Raw genomic sequence first — 15554 nt, forward strand, 5'->3', positions numbered from 1 at the left:
TCAGTAAAAGAGTTCTATAACCAAAAAAGCAGACCTTCAAATAACCTAGTAATATTAATTAGACTTAGGACGCTTTTGGTGGTGTCTGCACTGATGCAGTTGTGGTGACGTTCTGCTGTCCCCTGTGGAGTCCACCTTTCTTGGTTTTGTCCTTCCCCCTCTTTTTTCTGTGAATGCCTGTGTGTAAATGTGGTGGGACTGTCCACTTTAAAGTCGTATACCTCATCCATCACCGCCTGCCTTTGGCTCTTTGTCAGCATGGAAATTTGGTTCCCAGACCCAGCTCTACTGCCCCACCGTGACCACTGGTCCAGTTCTGTTACAGCATCACATAGCTAACTTATATTAGGTAGAATGTGTTGCTTTCCAGAACAGTCCCTAATGTTTTGTTAAGTCCTTAATGCTTGAGAAATTGAAAGTTGATTTGTTCTAAGGGAAGTGATACTGAGAAAATATTAGTTTATGCTTGAATGGCAGTGTATCTTTCACTGTGAGATGATTTTATTGTGATATTGGAGTTGATTGTGTTAAATACAGGTTTTCAATTCAACTGACTAGAGGCTGGGTTTATTTTATTTGGTTTTACCTGAAAAAAGTTCTCTGTTATTTGCTTGTTGCCTACTTACTATTAAAAGAAAAGGGAAAACATAGTTTGTAACTTGAGGGACAACTAGCATTACTGCCTCTCAGCACCACAGAGCAAAATGCCATTCTGTATTTAGTTAACACAGTGATGAAGATCTCAGGCTTTTGAAACATTTTATTTCAGGGAGATCTAAATTGTGCGTCCTCATAGATTTTATTTATTTATTTATTTTTTAATTAATTTATATTTTTGGCGGCATTGGGTCTTTGTCGCTGCGCACAGGGTTTCTCTAGTTGCGGCGAGCGGGGGCTACTCTTCTTGCGGTGAGCGGGCTTCTCATTGTGGTGGCTTCTCTTGTTGCGGAGCACGGGCTCTAGGCGCACGGGCTACAGTAGTTGTGGCGTGTGAGCTCAGTAGTTGTGGCTTGTGGGCTCTAGAACGCAGACTCAGTAGTTGTGGCTCACGGGCTTAGTTTTGGTTGGTCCGCAGCATGTGGGATCTTCCCAGGCCAGGGCTCGAACCCGTGTCCCCTGCATTGGCAGGCGGATTCTTAACCACTGCACCACCAGGGAAGTCCATACATTTTATGTTAAACTAAGCTTTGTTGTTGCTTCTCTGGAAAAGTTGCAGAGATCTTTCATCTTCTAACAAGAAGTTCTCTGTTTGGTCAAATGAAGCTCTTTGAGGATGGTTTTGTCTCTACGTTTAGATGCCTTGTATTTGGGCCTCAAATTTCTAAAGTTACAGATCCATTTTGAGGCACAGTCCTGACTGGTTTTCACTGCACTTCATCCAGACTGTGGATATACTTTTGCATCATTTGGAACATCCATAAAGCTGGTGGTTTGTGAAGCACAGGTTTCTGTCAGGCTGAGGGAACTTTTGTGACAAGAGTGGATATTACTATTTGGATCAGACCCTCATTAATGCTTCATATTTAGTAATTCCAAAGGAAATGAAAGTTATTTTTTAAAAGTTAAGTCATCAAATCAATAGTTTAGAAAAAAGTGGGACCAGATAGTTGCTTCTTTATTTTACACAGGATACTTGTGCAAGATATCTTGGTCATTATTGTTTGTTTTTATGATAGTTTTTTTTTTTGCGGTACATGGGCCTCTCACTGTTGTGGCCTCTCCCGTTGCGGAGCATAGGCTCCGGACGCGCAGGCTTAGCAGCCATGGCTCATGGGCCCAGCCGCTCTGCGGCATGTGGGATCTTCCTGGACTGGGGCATGAACCCGTGTCCCCTGCATCGGCAGGCGGACTCTCAACCACTGCGCCACCAGGGAAGCCCTATGATAGTTTTTTTTTAGATTTATTATTCATTTATTTATTTATTTTTGGCTGTGTTGGGTCTTAGTTGGAGCACATGGGATCTTTGTTGAGGCATGTGGAATCTTTCCTTGCGGTGCGAGTGCTCTTCGTTGTGGTGTGCGGGCTTCTCTCTAGTTGTGGCCTGCGGGTTTTCTCTTTAGGTGTGGCGTGTGGGTTCCAGGGCACGTGGGCTCTGTAGTTTGTGGCACACGGGTTCCAGAGCGTGTGGGCTCTGTAGTTTGTGGCACATGGGCTACACGTTGAGGCGCACAAACTCAGTAGTTGTGGCACATGGGCTTAGTTGCCCCGTGGCATGTGGGATCCTAGTTCCCTGACCAGGGATCGAACCCGCATCCCCTGCATTGTAAGGCAGATTCTTTACCACTGGACCACCAGGGAAGTCCCAGTTGTTTTTTTGTGTTTTTAAATCACTCAGTTTGGTCTTATATTTAGCCACATGTTGTCTTTTTTCCCCCCTGCATGATTGCCGTTAAATATGTAGATTTTACATACAGGGTTTAGTCTGAACTAAGAAATGATTAATGAAATAATTTGGTAATTGTACGGGTACCAGAAGAGATGATTAGCATGTTATGGTAGGATGTTATTGTACCTAGTGACTTGATTAGATCCACAGAATCGCTAAATTTTTGTAGTACTAAGTCTTGCTTCAGTGGGGTTCTGTTGTTTAAGAGATTTGAAAAGGAAATGAGGGTGGAGATAAAAGAAACTGGATTGGACTTGTAGTTGATTTTTAAATCTAACTCTTTAAAGTTTCCTTCAGTTATCTGGTTTCCTCTTGTATAGATGGCCAGTAATTCCTGGTGATGATCATCCGTATCTATTGAGATTAGTCTCTGATCTCCTAGTATTATAGTGAAATCAGAGAGGGACAACTTTTCCCCAGTTAAGCAAATTATTTTTTAATATTAAAAATAAACTAGGAGATTACTACTACTGTAATAATAATGGATCCAGGCTGTTCCCTTTCTTAATTACAAAGAGAAAGAGTACTTGTACAGAGGAGCAACCTGTGGACCCGACCTTAACCACAAGTCAAACTCACACAAGTCAAACACCAGGTCAAACTCACAGGACAGACTGAGTGTGTGGCTCCTGTTGTGATGCTCTGAGATGGACATAGAATCAATTCTGCAGCTTTCCTGTCTGAAAACATTTACCTCAAATTTAATCATGAGGAAACAATCAGACAAATCCAAATGAAAGACTGTTCTACCACAAAGCTGGCCTGGGAGTTTCAAAAATCTCAGCATCAAAAAAGAGGTCCTGCCTTCCTCCTCAACAGAAAGTGCTGAGCAGCGCTTCTGGAGAAGAACTGGAAGACATGACAAGATAGTGACAAGGGACTCACCGGACAATTCAGGGAATTTTTTTTTTTTTTTTTTTTTTTTGCGGTACGCGGGCCTCTCCCGTTGTGGAGCACAGGCTCCGGACACGCAGGCTCAGCGGCCATGGCTCACGGGCCCAGCCGCTCCATGGCACGTGGGGATCCTCCCAGACCGGGGCACGAACCCATGTCCCCTACATCAGCAGGCGGACTCTCATCCACTGCGCCACCAGGGAAGCCCCAATTCAGGGAATTTTAACATTAAATAACGTACTTTTGTATTAACTATATACTGTCCTACATGTTAAGTTTCCTGGCTGTGATGATTATATTATGTTTATGAAGGAGAAGCACAGAACAAGAACCTTGTGATTTGAGGTGAAGGCTCACAATGTCTGCAAAACTACAGGCAATGAGGGAGACAGTGGGAGAGCACGAGTGTTCCGGCGTGGCAAACTTGACACTCAGGGAAACTAAAAAGAAATTAGGGCTTACCAGTTGGATTAGAGACTTTTTCTGCCTTCTTTCCCTCCCTCCAAAAATTTGTTGCAATTCATGGTAATTGCTTCTTTACCTGCCTTTTAAGTCTGATAATAGAAGCATCTTTTTAGAATAATTGAAGTTTTCATGAAACCCATAGAATCATTTATTTTTTGCATAATACAGTAAGTGGTGTTATAATATCACTTGTTTTTATGATAATAGTATAGTTTGACATGTAATTTTAGAGGTAAAAAATCTTAGGTCTTAAACTTTGAGTTGGATCATTCTAAGGAACTAAAGATTATAAGATCAGGAGAATGATTTGAATCATTTCTGATCATTTCTCTTAGGTTACTTAATGCTATTAATTTTTCTCTGATAAATGATTCTATTTTTCTCAGTGTGCTAATTAGGGATGTCCATGAACAGAAGCTGTGAACAGTGAGACACAGCAGGACGCTGGTGTTCATGCACATGTTGTTCCTTTAGAGTGAAATTAGAGTGCTTGGTGGTGCAGGATTGACTTTTAAACAGAATTTGGTTTTGATGTTTTCAGATAATGTTTTGAAAATATTTATCCCTAAAAGTTTATCTATATGTATATATAAATTACTTTCTGTTTCTTTCTTAGAGGAGTGAATGTCGTTCCTTTTCTAGAACTTATTGGGTTACCTGACAGCGTAGTAAACATTCTGAAAAATTCCCAGAGTGGAAATGCACTGACAGCATATGCCCTGTTTAAGGTAGGTACTGCTGTGGGTAGATGGCTCCTCACACTGAACCTCTGTAACACTCCGTGCTTGCTCCCAGGGTTACGTTTGTAACTTAAAATACCATATTTCATCTCTTACATGTCTAATGATTAAAAGTAAACTAAAATTTTTAAGGGTAAATAAAATGGTGGTTTAGGAAGAATTGCCTTAAGAATAGGTAGGTTTTTCATAACCTGCTGTGATGAGACAAAGTGAGACTTCTGAATTTCTAATGAACAGGTTGTCTCTGTGACATTTCTCCTATTGATAGTACATTAATTTTCCTTATTCAGAGATCCACATGCCACCTGACATGTTAGTAAAATTTAGCATTTATTTTACTGTTTATAATAGTTTATCTTTCTAAAAAGTAAAATAGTAAAGTTTAATCAAATTGTTTTATGTGATAAACCTTAGACTTAGTTGTTGATGTAATGTATGTTTCATTTTGGAGTTCATTGTCTTTACAGTTGTTGTCTGGATTCAGAGAATGACATCTTTGTAAACAGATAGTTTTTACAGTTATGGGTCTTTATTTTGGAAGAGAAGACTCATATTGTAAATTGTGGAATTTAGCTATATTAATCTAATTTTTCTCAACTGACAAAAAATTAGGTTCTATGTAGCTTTATCCTAAGAAAACAGGTAGAAGAGATTGGGAAACTAGATGTTATTTTACTACTGTTATGAAAATACTTAGAATTATGGGTTTATAGTAGTATTCAAAAATAATGCTGTTTTATTCTGTCATCCTCATTAAAATCCTCTGAAATATTGGGAGATTTCTTATATGATAATTTTGACTAGAGGGCTAAAACTTAATTGCTGAGTTTTTCAACATTAAAACTTATTAAATTAATAAATTGTCAAGTTTTTAGTTACAGTGTATATAATTTAACCTTAATCCAACTGTCATGATGGTTGAAGCCATTTCCCTAATTATAACTGTTCCTTATCCCATGCTCTCATTTCACAGTCTGTGTGTTAAGTCTTTTTTTAATGTGTGTTGTCTTTGATCATGAGCTCCTAGGAATTTAGAGTTATGTCTTCTTTCTTTGTATTTCCACTGTGCCTGTGCTGTGCTCTGGAGGCACATCAGTGCTCAGTGCCTGTTGGCCTGCTTGGAATTGAAACACAAGGTTGGCACGCAGGTGGGCTGGCGTCAGCAGGGGCTCTGCTCATGTTCCTGTACAAGGAAAGAGGTGTGGAGGGTCCACCTGGGTGTTTGGTTTCTGTAACCTGGTTTCTCAGGTAGAGCAGCAGACACTGAGGTTTCTTGCCTCAGAATGTGATGCAGCCTGTGCTCTTACAGTTCTCCCTTTGTACCACTTCATCTACTAGTTAGTTTGGGACCTTAAACCTCTGGTCAGTTGACATGTGTACATGTCTCCTATATGTGTGCCATTTTACCACTTTTTGGCCTCATGGAAGTTCCTGGTTGGGATGCCAAGCCCAGCATGGACTGTAATGAGAAGTAGCATAAAGCCTGGAAAAGCCAAAGAAAAGAGATTTGGAAGTGAAACTAAACTAAACTCAGTGAAGAATAAACATTTGGCCCGTGCTTGCCCCTCAGTTTGGTTCCGGTTTAGATGAATAGTGTGTGCAGGTCGGCAGGGTTTCTGGGGAGTGGAAACGCATGTGCCTTTGTTATAGGGAGGGTCCTGAGCCCTCCCTCTGGTTCTCAGTGAGTCTGCCCCCCAGGTTCACTAGCACATGGGTACAGAACTTTGGTGCTGCCCCTGTGAATGTTCTCTAATCCTGGGTCAGTGTCTAGGTGACAAATACGGAATGTTAGGAGGGAAAACCATATAGGATGTAACAGCCTTATGAAGCAATAAAGTAATTGATAGTTTGGTTATTAACAAGAATTTTAACGTCACACTGTTTTTGCTTTAGACAACAGTTGTAATCAGTACTGATCTGTCCATTTCATTTTCCCACAGATTGCAACGCCTGCGCGGTACACTGTGACCCTGGGGGGGACCTCCTTCACTGTGAAGTATCTGCGCAGCCGTGGCTATATGTCGACGCCACCCCCTGTGAAGGAGTATCTGCAGGACAGGATGGAGGAGACAAAGGAGCTCCTCACAGAGAAAATGGAGGAGACAAAGGACAGACTTACTGAAAAACTGCAAGAAACCAAAGGAAAGGTTTCTTTTAAGAAAAAAGTGGAATAGGGTGCCTTATATACCAGGTTATAGACAGTTCCTGCACTTTAACCCCTGGGGACTGGACAAAGGTACATGCTCTTGATTATTTTTTTGGTTAGCGGCCTAAATATAGCAGTTCTCTGAGGGTTAAAGAACTAAGATAACTTTTTAAAGTTGAACATCACTAGAAAAATCAGTGTTTTTTGAAAAGAAAAAATGAACCCAGTATAAGAATTTCATGTCAGTAGCAGCGTTAAGCAGTGGTCCATGTCTTCAGTCATCCTTGCTTTGTGTTTAGATAGCTGCTGACTCCTTGAATAGCTGGTGCGGCCCTACACAGATTTAACACTAGGTCTTCATCTTTTTTGTTATTTGAGGTTTTAACGATATTCACTTCTCAATGTGGAGACAAACTTATCATCAGAACTGCCTGTGAATAAGAGGATATTTAGTCTTTCTCTAAAGATAGTATATAACGGTTACATACCAGTTAAAATGTAGACTTCATATAAAGAAAGCTGAATGAAAATTGGGTCATATATATGTAAATAAGATGTATTGGTTATATGTAAATGAAAAATTGACCCTTTAAAAATGATTCTTACCTGAAGCTTGCCATAATCAAATTTTTTAAGCAAATCTGTGCGGTCATAGCACTTTCTCACCCAGAATGTAAAACTGTTATTCCTGCATCATGTCCTCTCCAACTGATCTCTCAGAGGAAAAGGGAAAATCATCACACCTTAAGTTTATGGTGGAGATCAGATACGCTTAGCAGTGCCTGCAGCTGTGGTTCTTGGCAGTGCAGGTTTGGGAGGATGGGACCTGCCTGTCCCTGCCACCTGGTCTCCACCAGCCAGAGTCGGTTTTGATTCCATTATGCAGTAAAATTTTAAGATTGTAGGCTGCTGTTTTCCTCTTGCATTGAAACATCCTTACTTGAGCATTTTACTTGAATTTTTTAAATAGCAAAGCTGTCATTAAAACCTGCTTGGAATGAAATTCAGTTGTTTTCAGATGTGAAAGTTGCCACAACTTGTGTGGGTGTGTTTGAGGATGTGTTTGTGTGTTTCCTTTTGCTCTAACTGCCTTTACTTCAGTTCTAACCTTTGAGTTGAAAGAGGGAACGGCCTCTTTCTAGATTGTCTTTGTTGTGAGTGATCTGATAAGGCCGCAGGCATCACTGCTGTGAGGCAGGGTTTTCGTATTAAATACTGAGTTTGGCCAAATTTAGAGAATACTTTAAAGGGAAAAAAATGTTTGCATTTGATATGTCTCATCATTATATTGGCTGTGCTGTGGTTGGACTCTTCTTTGTGGGGGTGGGTAGAGTGGTGAGGGGGCAGGGCTCACTCTGCCACATGCAGGCCTGATCAGGCAGGATGGTTTGTCTCCTGATACAGATCAAACGTGTGATTTCAAATTGACAGCACATTTTCAAATTCAAAAACAGTGAACATGTTTTAGCTTGTTTATTAAATAATTCACATTTTTGCATATATTAAATGCTAAGATGGATATTAACAAATTTCTTGTTTGTTTATTTTTAACCACTGAGACTGCTCGGTTTAAAATCATGTGTTATATGAAACTTTCTTTTTACTTTTCACATTGCATAGGGCGTGTTTTCCAATGAGGATAAATTGTGGGTCTTAGAAGCACTAATAACCCTGAGTTTCCACCTTTGGTTCAGCCTGTTTGAGATTTGTTGCCATCCAGTTTCATAATTGTGTTGTGTTTGTCCAGTTACAGAAAGTGAGATAATAGGGAGTGCTTTGAAATTCTCTAGTAAAACATTCTCTGAAGGTGTAAGAAGTTCTTTTGTCATTATTTGGTATCAGGAATATCTGATCTTGTCAAATGCTGCTGCTCTCATCTTGCTAACCTAGTCCTTAAGGGAAGCTACAAAGAGCCGAAAGGGGGACCCCTGGAATATGCGTGTGGAGTATTCATAGCAGGCCAGCAGCACATAGTGGGCATTGAGTTAAATTATCCGGGTGTGTGTGTGTGGTAAATATCATAACCATTTCATTTACAATAAGCCTTATACTTGCTGTGTCTGGTGTGCACATCTGTATTTAAGTAGGATTTTTGACAGGGTAAAGACGGAGCCATGGCTGAGATTTAATTTAACACCTATAAAGTAGATAAAAAGTGTTTGCTCAGCAAATTAACAATTGAAATGAAAAATAGGTAAAAAAAGACTTAGTTTATTCAAGAAAAATAGCAAAACCAACCCTTTAAACTACCACAAAAATGTCTCTTACTGAACCAACATTTTGCATACAGTAGGGTGCTATTTGCAGATTCCAACAAAGGAGAAAGAGTTCATGTATTAAGGTCACCTTCCTGCCACTAGTAAAAATAACAAAACTATGCCTTCAAATATAATCTTCAGCTTATTTGTTATGGAATCTGCCTTCCATTTATTTACAGATGGAAGACGTTACTGTAGTCCTTTATGCTCTAGGAAGCAGTGGAGCTATTGGCTGTCTTATTTCAGTGACCTCAGAGGTAATTCCAGGAATTTTATAAACATCTTAACAGTTTGGGCAGAAGAGGTGTTTGAAGAAAAGAAGCAAGTTGTATGTTAGACATATCTAGCTCTTTCTTGTGTTCTTTCCACTTGGTTCATCTTCAGGATTTCTTATCCAAATTCAGATGTTCTGAACAAAGCCACTGTAGAAGATTGTAGAGTATGGTGATGGTAATGAAATGGACAGAAAATGTTTTAGCAAATGAGTCAGAAAGAGTACGTGCATCTTTCCTGATACCTTTGAGATGATACCATTTTTATAAAATGCATTGGTGAGATATACATTTCTGAATTATTAAAGGATTCTGTCTGAAAAATACTTGCTTTCATGGTAATATAGACATATTTCTTCTGTTGGCTACATCTTACTTTTTAAAATGGGGACCTTCATTTATTTCAGATTTTCAAAATTGAATCTTCATAGGGAAGATATGGAGTTAGTTTAGAAGAAAGTAAAATACATTTAGATTAAGTGTTACCAACATTGGTTTGAAGTGGCTTTTGGTATTAGATGCTTACTCAGTGGGCTTTTCCCAAGCCATGGTCTACGGTGCGTCCAGTCACATTGGCCTAGAGGCCGGAGTTGCACAGGAGTGTTCATAAAAAGTATGGGCCTCTCTACTGCCTTGGAATTTAACCACCTGAACCAGAAATCTGCAGAACCAGAGGTGGGTGCTTTTAATTATTCATTCCGCAAATAGGAGCTTTGTTTGGTGTCTCCTGGTCCATCTGTATATTACGGAGTACCCAAAAGATTCTGCCTCCTTGACCCAAAGGAACAATAGAGGCAAGAATTCTCCTTCTCTTAGAGACTTGGCCAGAATTTGTCTTCAGCCGTGAATTTTGGCCTGGCTTTCTGATTTTTGAAAGATATTTGTCCTGCATTTTGAGCTTGTAACTTACATTTGAGAAATGCTAAGTTTGTGCCGATTGGGTATAGTTTTCCCTCTGAGATTTTTTTCCTTTGTGACTTCCATGTCAAGCTGGTTCATTTTAGCTCATTAAAACAAGTTTTTGGTTGTCTTGTTTCTTCGGGGTTAGGCTTTGAAAATCAAGCTGTGTTCTTCCCCGTAAATCGCTGGCAGCCACCAACAGTAATGATGACAGATGATAATTATCTTGTGGCAGTTATCTGGCTATTTTGATAAGAATGATTCTCTCAGCAGAGAGAATGTGGCTTGACTTCAGAAGCCTTCAAGGCAGAGTATGACATTATTCCGCTGACTTGGACAGTGCTCGTGGGAAGTGCACAGGCAGCCCCAAAGTCCTCCTCAGCACTTGTGTTTTCTCTCTACAAGTAATGGAGCCTGAGACGAACAGAAAGCACTTTCACGTTGCGTTTTCTCTGGGACAGCATGGTCCATAAGAGCAGAAGTTGTAGGACAGGTCAGAGATGTTCCACGTGTAGCCACAATATATTCTCATTCTTCCTGGCTGTGAGGAATGCATAGAACCTTTCTTCTTTCTTTCCTCACCTCTCCCTCCCTCCCTATGTCCAGCTTTTTCTGCTTTGAATTTTGACCATTTTAAATGGTAGAAAACTCTCTTTGAAGTGAAAAAGAAAAAGGCGAGTTTGCATGCAAGCGTGCCTGGTTGTCCTGCGGTAGCCGGTATGTGGTTCTCCCTCCCTCTGGTGGGAAGGCGCTATGGCCCACTCCTTAGTAAGAGAGGGACAGAAAGCTTGCAGGTGTTTCCTGACTTTCTAATCAGGTACCTGCTGAAAGTCAGCCTTTTACTCCATTTGGGTAATTTCATAAGATTACTTTTAAGTGTACCATATATGAAATATATCTAATATAATCTACATGAAATCTACCTAATATAATCTAAATAGGGTAAAACAATGAGATGTTTCAGCTCCTTAACACTAATTGAGGGTTTGTTTGTTTTTAAAAAAAGAACATACAGCATTTCCTCTATATACACAAATATTAAGCTGTTATTTTGTATGCACCTCTAAGTATGAGATTTGAGATTCTGTAATGATTTGAAGCGCATTTTGACTAATTTGTATTTTATTGAGTTTGAGTCAGTATTTTCTTTGTATACAATCTTGCGACTTAATTATGGCTGTTGCTTTACTTCTCTAAGAATAGTGGCTGTTTGGGTTCTCTCTTTGCAAGGGTCCCAAAGGCACAGTTTGTCCAGTCCTCAAACACTGACTGCCCTGCCATTCACCTTGGTCTGGAGGTAGAATTACAGGGCTTGGTTGCCATCGTGCTCCATCACCATGTGCTTGTTATTCCCCTCCTGAAGAAGATGGAAGATACTGGTAGGTTGTAATTGCATTCCTCACTTCTTTTGGTTTGGAAATAAGGGACAAGTTTTACTTTCCAAAAAAAGTTGAAAATATTATTATCAGTAAAACACTTGTCCACAAAACCTAATGCAACTTCTGTTGAGAAATCTAGATCATTTTGTAACTGCATTATTTTGGAAGCATTTTAGATTAATAGAAGTTTTCTCAGTCATAAACCCAATTTTCCCTCTAGTGGGTCACTTCAGAATGTTGAGGCCAGTAGCTGTAGTTGAAGAAAGGCACAGGAGAGCCGGGCCAGACGTTCAAATCCAGGAACTAAGAAAGGTAAAGTAAGTACCTGCTTTGGAACTTGTAAAATTCTTTGTATTTTTGGAGCTGAAGCCAATTTATGAATATTCCTAATCCTCTGTCCTCTTCTGGTGACTTCTATCATCTTTTCCCTTTTAACTTCATAATTTTCTTTTTTTAAATAAATTTTTATTTGTTTGTTTGTATTGGCTGCGTTGGGTCTTCGTTGCTGCACACGGGCTTTATCTAGTTGCTGTGAGCAGGGGCTACTCTGTTGTGGTGCTCAGGCTTCTCATTGCAGTGGCTTCTCTTGCTGCGGAGCACGAGCTCTAGGTGTGCGGGCTTCACTAGTTGTGGCTTGTGGGCTCAGTAGCTGTGGCTCACGGGCTCTAGAGCGTAGGCTCAGTAGTTGTGGTGCACGGGCTTAGTTGCTCCGTGGCATCATAATTTTCTTTAATTCTTTCTTTAGAGTGATATTTCATTATCCAAAGAGGATTCAGCCTCAGAAAATACCCCATCCTCCCGTGGTAAGAAAGTGAGTTTGCTTTTCCTACTGAACTTGTGTGGAGGGTCATGGTGGTGGTCACAGCACCTGAGCCTGCATTTGCGACACTTGGAACAGCTCAGATTGGAATTTTCCTTTTCCTTGGGGTCAATCGATGGAACATCTGAAGCATCAGGAGCTGGCTTTTGTGGTTACTTTTCTCACTGGGAAGTTCAGTGTATCCCCGACTAAGAACTGTTAGGCTGGCCTCTCTGGGAGTGGAGAATGTGTGTGCGGGAGGTTTACGGGAGGTTGACAGTGAGGCAAAACCATGTGCTCGTGGATGGTTCTGGAAGGAAGGGAGTGTGCCAGCATTGGTGAAGAGGATGCATACGTGGTACAGGATCCCGGCACCAGGAGCCTGGGGTCCTTGCGGTTTCCTTGAGGCTGTGACAGCGCTCAGATCAGTGTTAGCTCCCCCACCCCTCACAGAAAGGAAGCCAGAGAAGGAAAAAATGGGGGCAAGGTGGGAAGTTATTTTTTTAAAACTATTCTCCCTTCAGATTTTCACATTTTATTGCTAAGGTTGTAAGAACACTCCCCGACACACACACAGCATGGTTTTTTAACCAAAAATACTGTCCACATCTAGAGTAATGAGAAAAGAAACAGATGTATTTTACTTAAAACCATGGCGAGGAGGTTTGGGTCCTGGTGGTTCAGTCTCTGCCTTGACACAGGTGCTCCAACCCCCTTGGCACTAACTTGGCCCGTTTCTGTCACTGGCGTTTTAAGCTGCAGTGTTAGCGTAGAGAGCATGCCAAGGCAGAGTGCTATTTACAAGTCTGTAGGAATTGGGTGAACCTGGAAAGTGAAAGCTGAGCAGCACAGCTCCCTCTGTGGGGGCCGCATGTGGCAAGCACACCCTCTCCTCCAGTCTTCGCGCAGGTGACCCTGTTGTATGCGTGACATTTGAAGACATTAACCTGAGACAGAGCTAATACTTGAGGCCACCAGGTCTGTAGGCTCCAAAGCCTGTGCTGCCCTTGAACTGTAAGCAGGAAATCTCAAGCAGGACCTCAGGGTCCCCCACCGAAGCCAGGGTGGCAGACACAGCCTGGCTCAGGTGGGGCCAAGGGGATGGGTCCCTGGCCTGCCACGTGGGAGAGGCCAAAGTCAGCACTTTGATTTGAAAGCATGCTTACTCTGTCTGCTAGTGTAGACTGCTAGAATATTTTGTGCTTCCAGATTCTGGTGGTAGTACCACAGTAAACTCTATAAATGCAAATGGCTTTGTAAACAGGTTAAGTCATATAGGAGCAGTATACTATACACAAGTGTGTGTAAATGTATATATACTGCTTCCTGGTAAAGCCTTTTGAAAGTCTGTATTGCAGTTAACACCATGCTGTGTTCAAATGACTAAGACTGTAGCTTTTGATTTTTTTAAAGTAAGGTGAATGAGGTTTACATTATTAGCACAAAAGCCCAAAGTCTGGACAGACACATGCCATCAAAACAATGAAATTTACAAATGCACAACTTTTACCTTTTTGGCTGTTATTTTTAAAACATGTATTTTAATTAGAATCCATTCAAAGCAAAACGTCAAAACAGTGTAACGAGAGAAATTATGATGTTTTAAGTAACAGGCTCGTTATAAACTGTTTTGTGCAAGTGTCATCATGGAGAGTCAGAAATAAGTGTTTGTTCCAAGGCCACTGTGAGTGGCTCTCTGAAGGATTCTGGAGGTTTCTTTCAAGCACACTGCTTTTCTAGATGTCCTCGAGGGTGCAGGGAGAGGGCTGCCTGAGTTGCTAGTCCATCTTAGCTGTTGGCAGCTCTGCTGTTTCACAAACGATCCAATGAACAGAAGTTGGTCCAAGAAAGCCAGAGACTGGTGGGGTATGGGATCCGGTGCAGGCCCTGAAGTGCAGTGGGGGCTCCCCATGTACCAGGTGGGTCAGCAGGGAACCTATCGCCAGGGAGGGAGGTGTTGGCCTCTGTTATGTCCTGTGCTGAGTGTAGCCTGAGCAGAAAACAGTGGGTCCAGACCTTGGCGTCTCTCTCCCTGGCTGGCGGTGCCTCGGCTTTCGAGGGCCCACAGGGGCTCCTTGGCCTTTGGCACTTCAGCTCCAGCCTGATGGACAGCTCCTGGGTCACGGGCAGCCTCCAGGCCTATTGTCTGTTTTTGGCCTGGGGCTTCTTCTGAAGTCTTCAGAGCCTTCTCAGTGCACAGCCAGGGCTGTGGGAAGGGGTCCCACAGGCCCCCGACAGTGGAGATCAGTGTCCCGCCTCCTGTCCTGCAAGAGTGCAGTCTCTGGTTTCTCAGTGCCACACTGAGCCCCGCTGCCCAGATGGACACCAGTGGGCCCACCCTGACCATCTCCTGCCTCCTTCAGAGCAGCTCCAAGTAACCTCCCTGCACCCAGACCCAGCCAACCAGGCGACCTCATATAGAAATGGGTTTACTGAACCCAATCCAGTAGGAATCAAGCCTGGAATCTCCTCTCCTTCTGTGACGAAAGTTTATACTGGTCTTACCTTCACTGAGGGATATAAGTTTGGGGAATATTCTTCAAAATTTCTCAAATATCTGCTGAATAAGAGATTATAGAATTTATTCAAGAGCATAATGTGGTTTATCAGTGACTATTTGCTGTTTTAATAGAAAGAAATCCTTTTCTTACAGCTATTTTCCTCCTTATAGCTTTCTAATCCCCTTTCCAAAATTGTCTTAAAAAATTAATTCAGAATCTAAAATGGGTTTTATGGGAGCTCCTTGGCGGTCCAGTGGTTAGGACTTGGCGCTTTCACTGCCGTGGCCCAGGTTCAATCCCTGGTCAGGGAACTAAGATCCCACAAGCTGCTGCGGTGTCGCCAAAAAAAAAAAAAAAGTTTTATAACTAGAGTTTGGGGCCCATACAGTTATTTAAATGGTATTTTAAGATTTCAGTTTCCAAAGTTCATTTGTTTCCACAGTTCATTACTAACATATAGAAATGCAAAAATATTTTATTTGTATTTCCTGTAACCAAGCTAAACTCACTTATTCTAGTAGTTTGGTAGGTTGTATGAAGTGTTTTTTTGTTTTTTTGTTTTGGTTTTTTTTTTGCGGTATGCGGGCCTCTCACTACTGTGGCCTCTCCCGCCGCGGAGCACAGGCTCCGGACGTGCAGGCTCAGCAGCCACGGCCCACGGGCCCAGCCGCTCCGCGGCACACGGGATCCTCCCGGACTGGGGCACGAACCCGTGTCCCCTGCATCGGCAGGTGGACCCCCAACCACTGCGCCACCAGGGAAGCCCTGTATGAAGTTTTATACATTCACAGTTATGTAATCTGTGAATCCATAT

General features: G+C 41.7%; 1 protein-coding gene across 23 annotated transcripts in view; it reads left to right on the forward strand.

Moving 5' to 3' along the window:
- The window catches only part of FAM210A (family with sequence similarity 210 member A), a 53524-nt gene that overhangs the window by 27518 nt on the left and 10452 nt on the right, over nucleotides 1-15554 (forward strand). For 14 of the 23 annotated variants that reach the window (XM_073790463.1, XM_073790464.1, XM_073790465.1 and 11 more), the window contains 4 exons: nucleotides 4362-4473; nucleotides 6426-6721; nucleotides 11292-11440; nucleotides 11661-11757. In XM_073790463.1, the coding sequence (XP_073646564.1) occupies nucleotides 4362-4473; nucleotides 6426-6659 (346 nt within the window). In that variant the 3' untranslated portion in view covers nucleotides 6660-6721; nucleotides 11292-11440; nucleotides 11661-11757. Of the gene's footprint in view, nucleotides 1-4361; nucleotides 4474-6425; nucleotides 8151-11291; nucleotides 11441-11660; nucleotides 11758-12185; nucleotides 12252-15554 lie in introns of those variants that run through there. The other 9 variants (XM_073790453.1, XM_073790454.1, XM_073790452.1 and 6 more) reach the window with 9 other exon arrangements.

The sequence above is a fragment of the Tursiops truncatus genome, chromosome 13 (genome assembly GCF_011762595.2).
Source record: "Tursiops truncatus isolate mTurTru1 chromosome 13, mTurTru1.mat.Y, whole genome shotgun sequence".
Lineage (NCBI taxonomy): Eukaryota > Metazoa > Chordata > Mammalia > Artiodactyla > Delphinidae > Tursiops > Tursiops truncatus.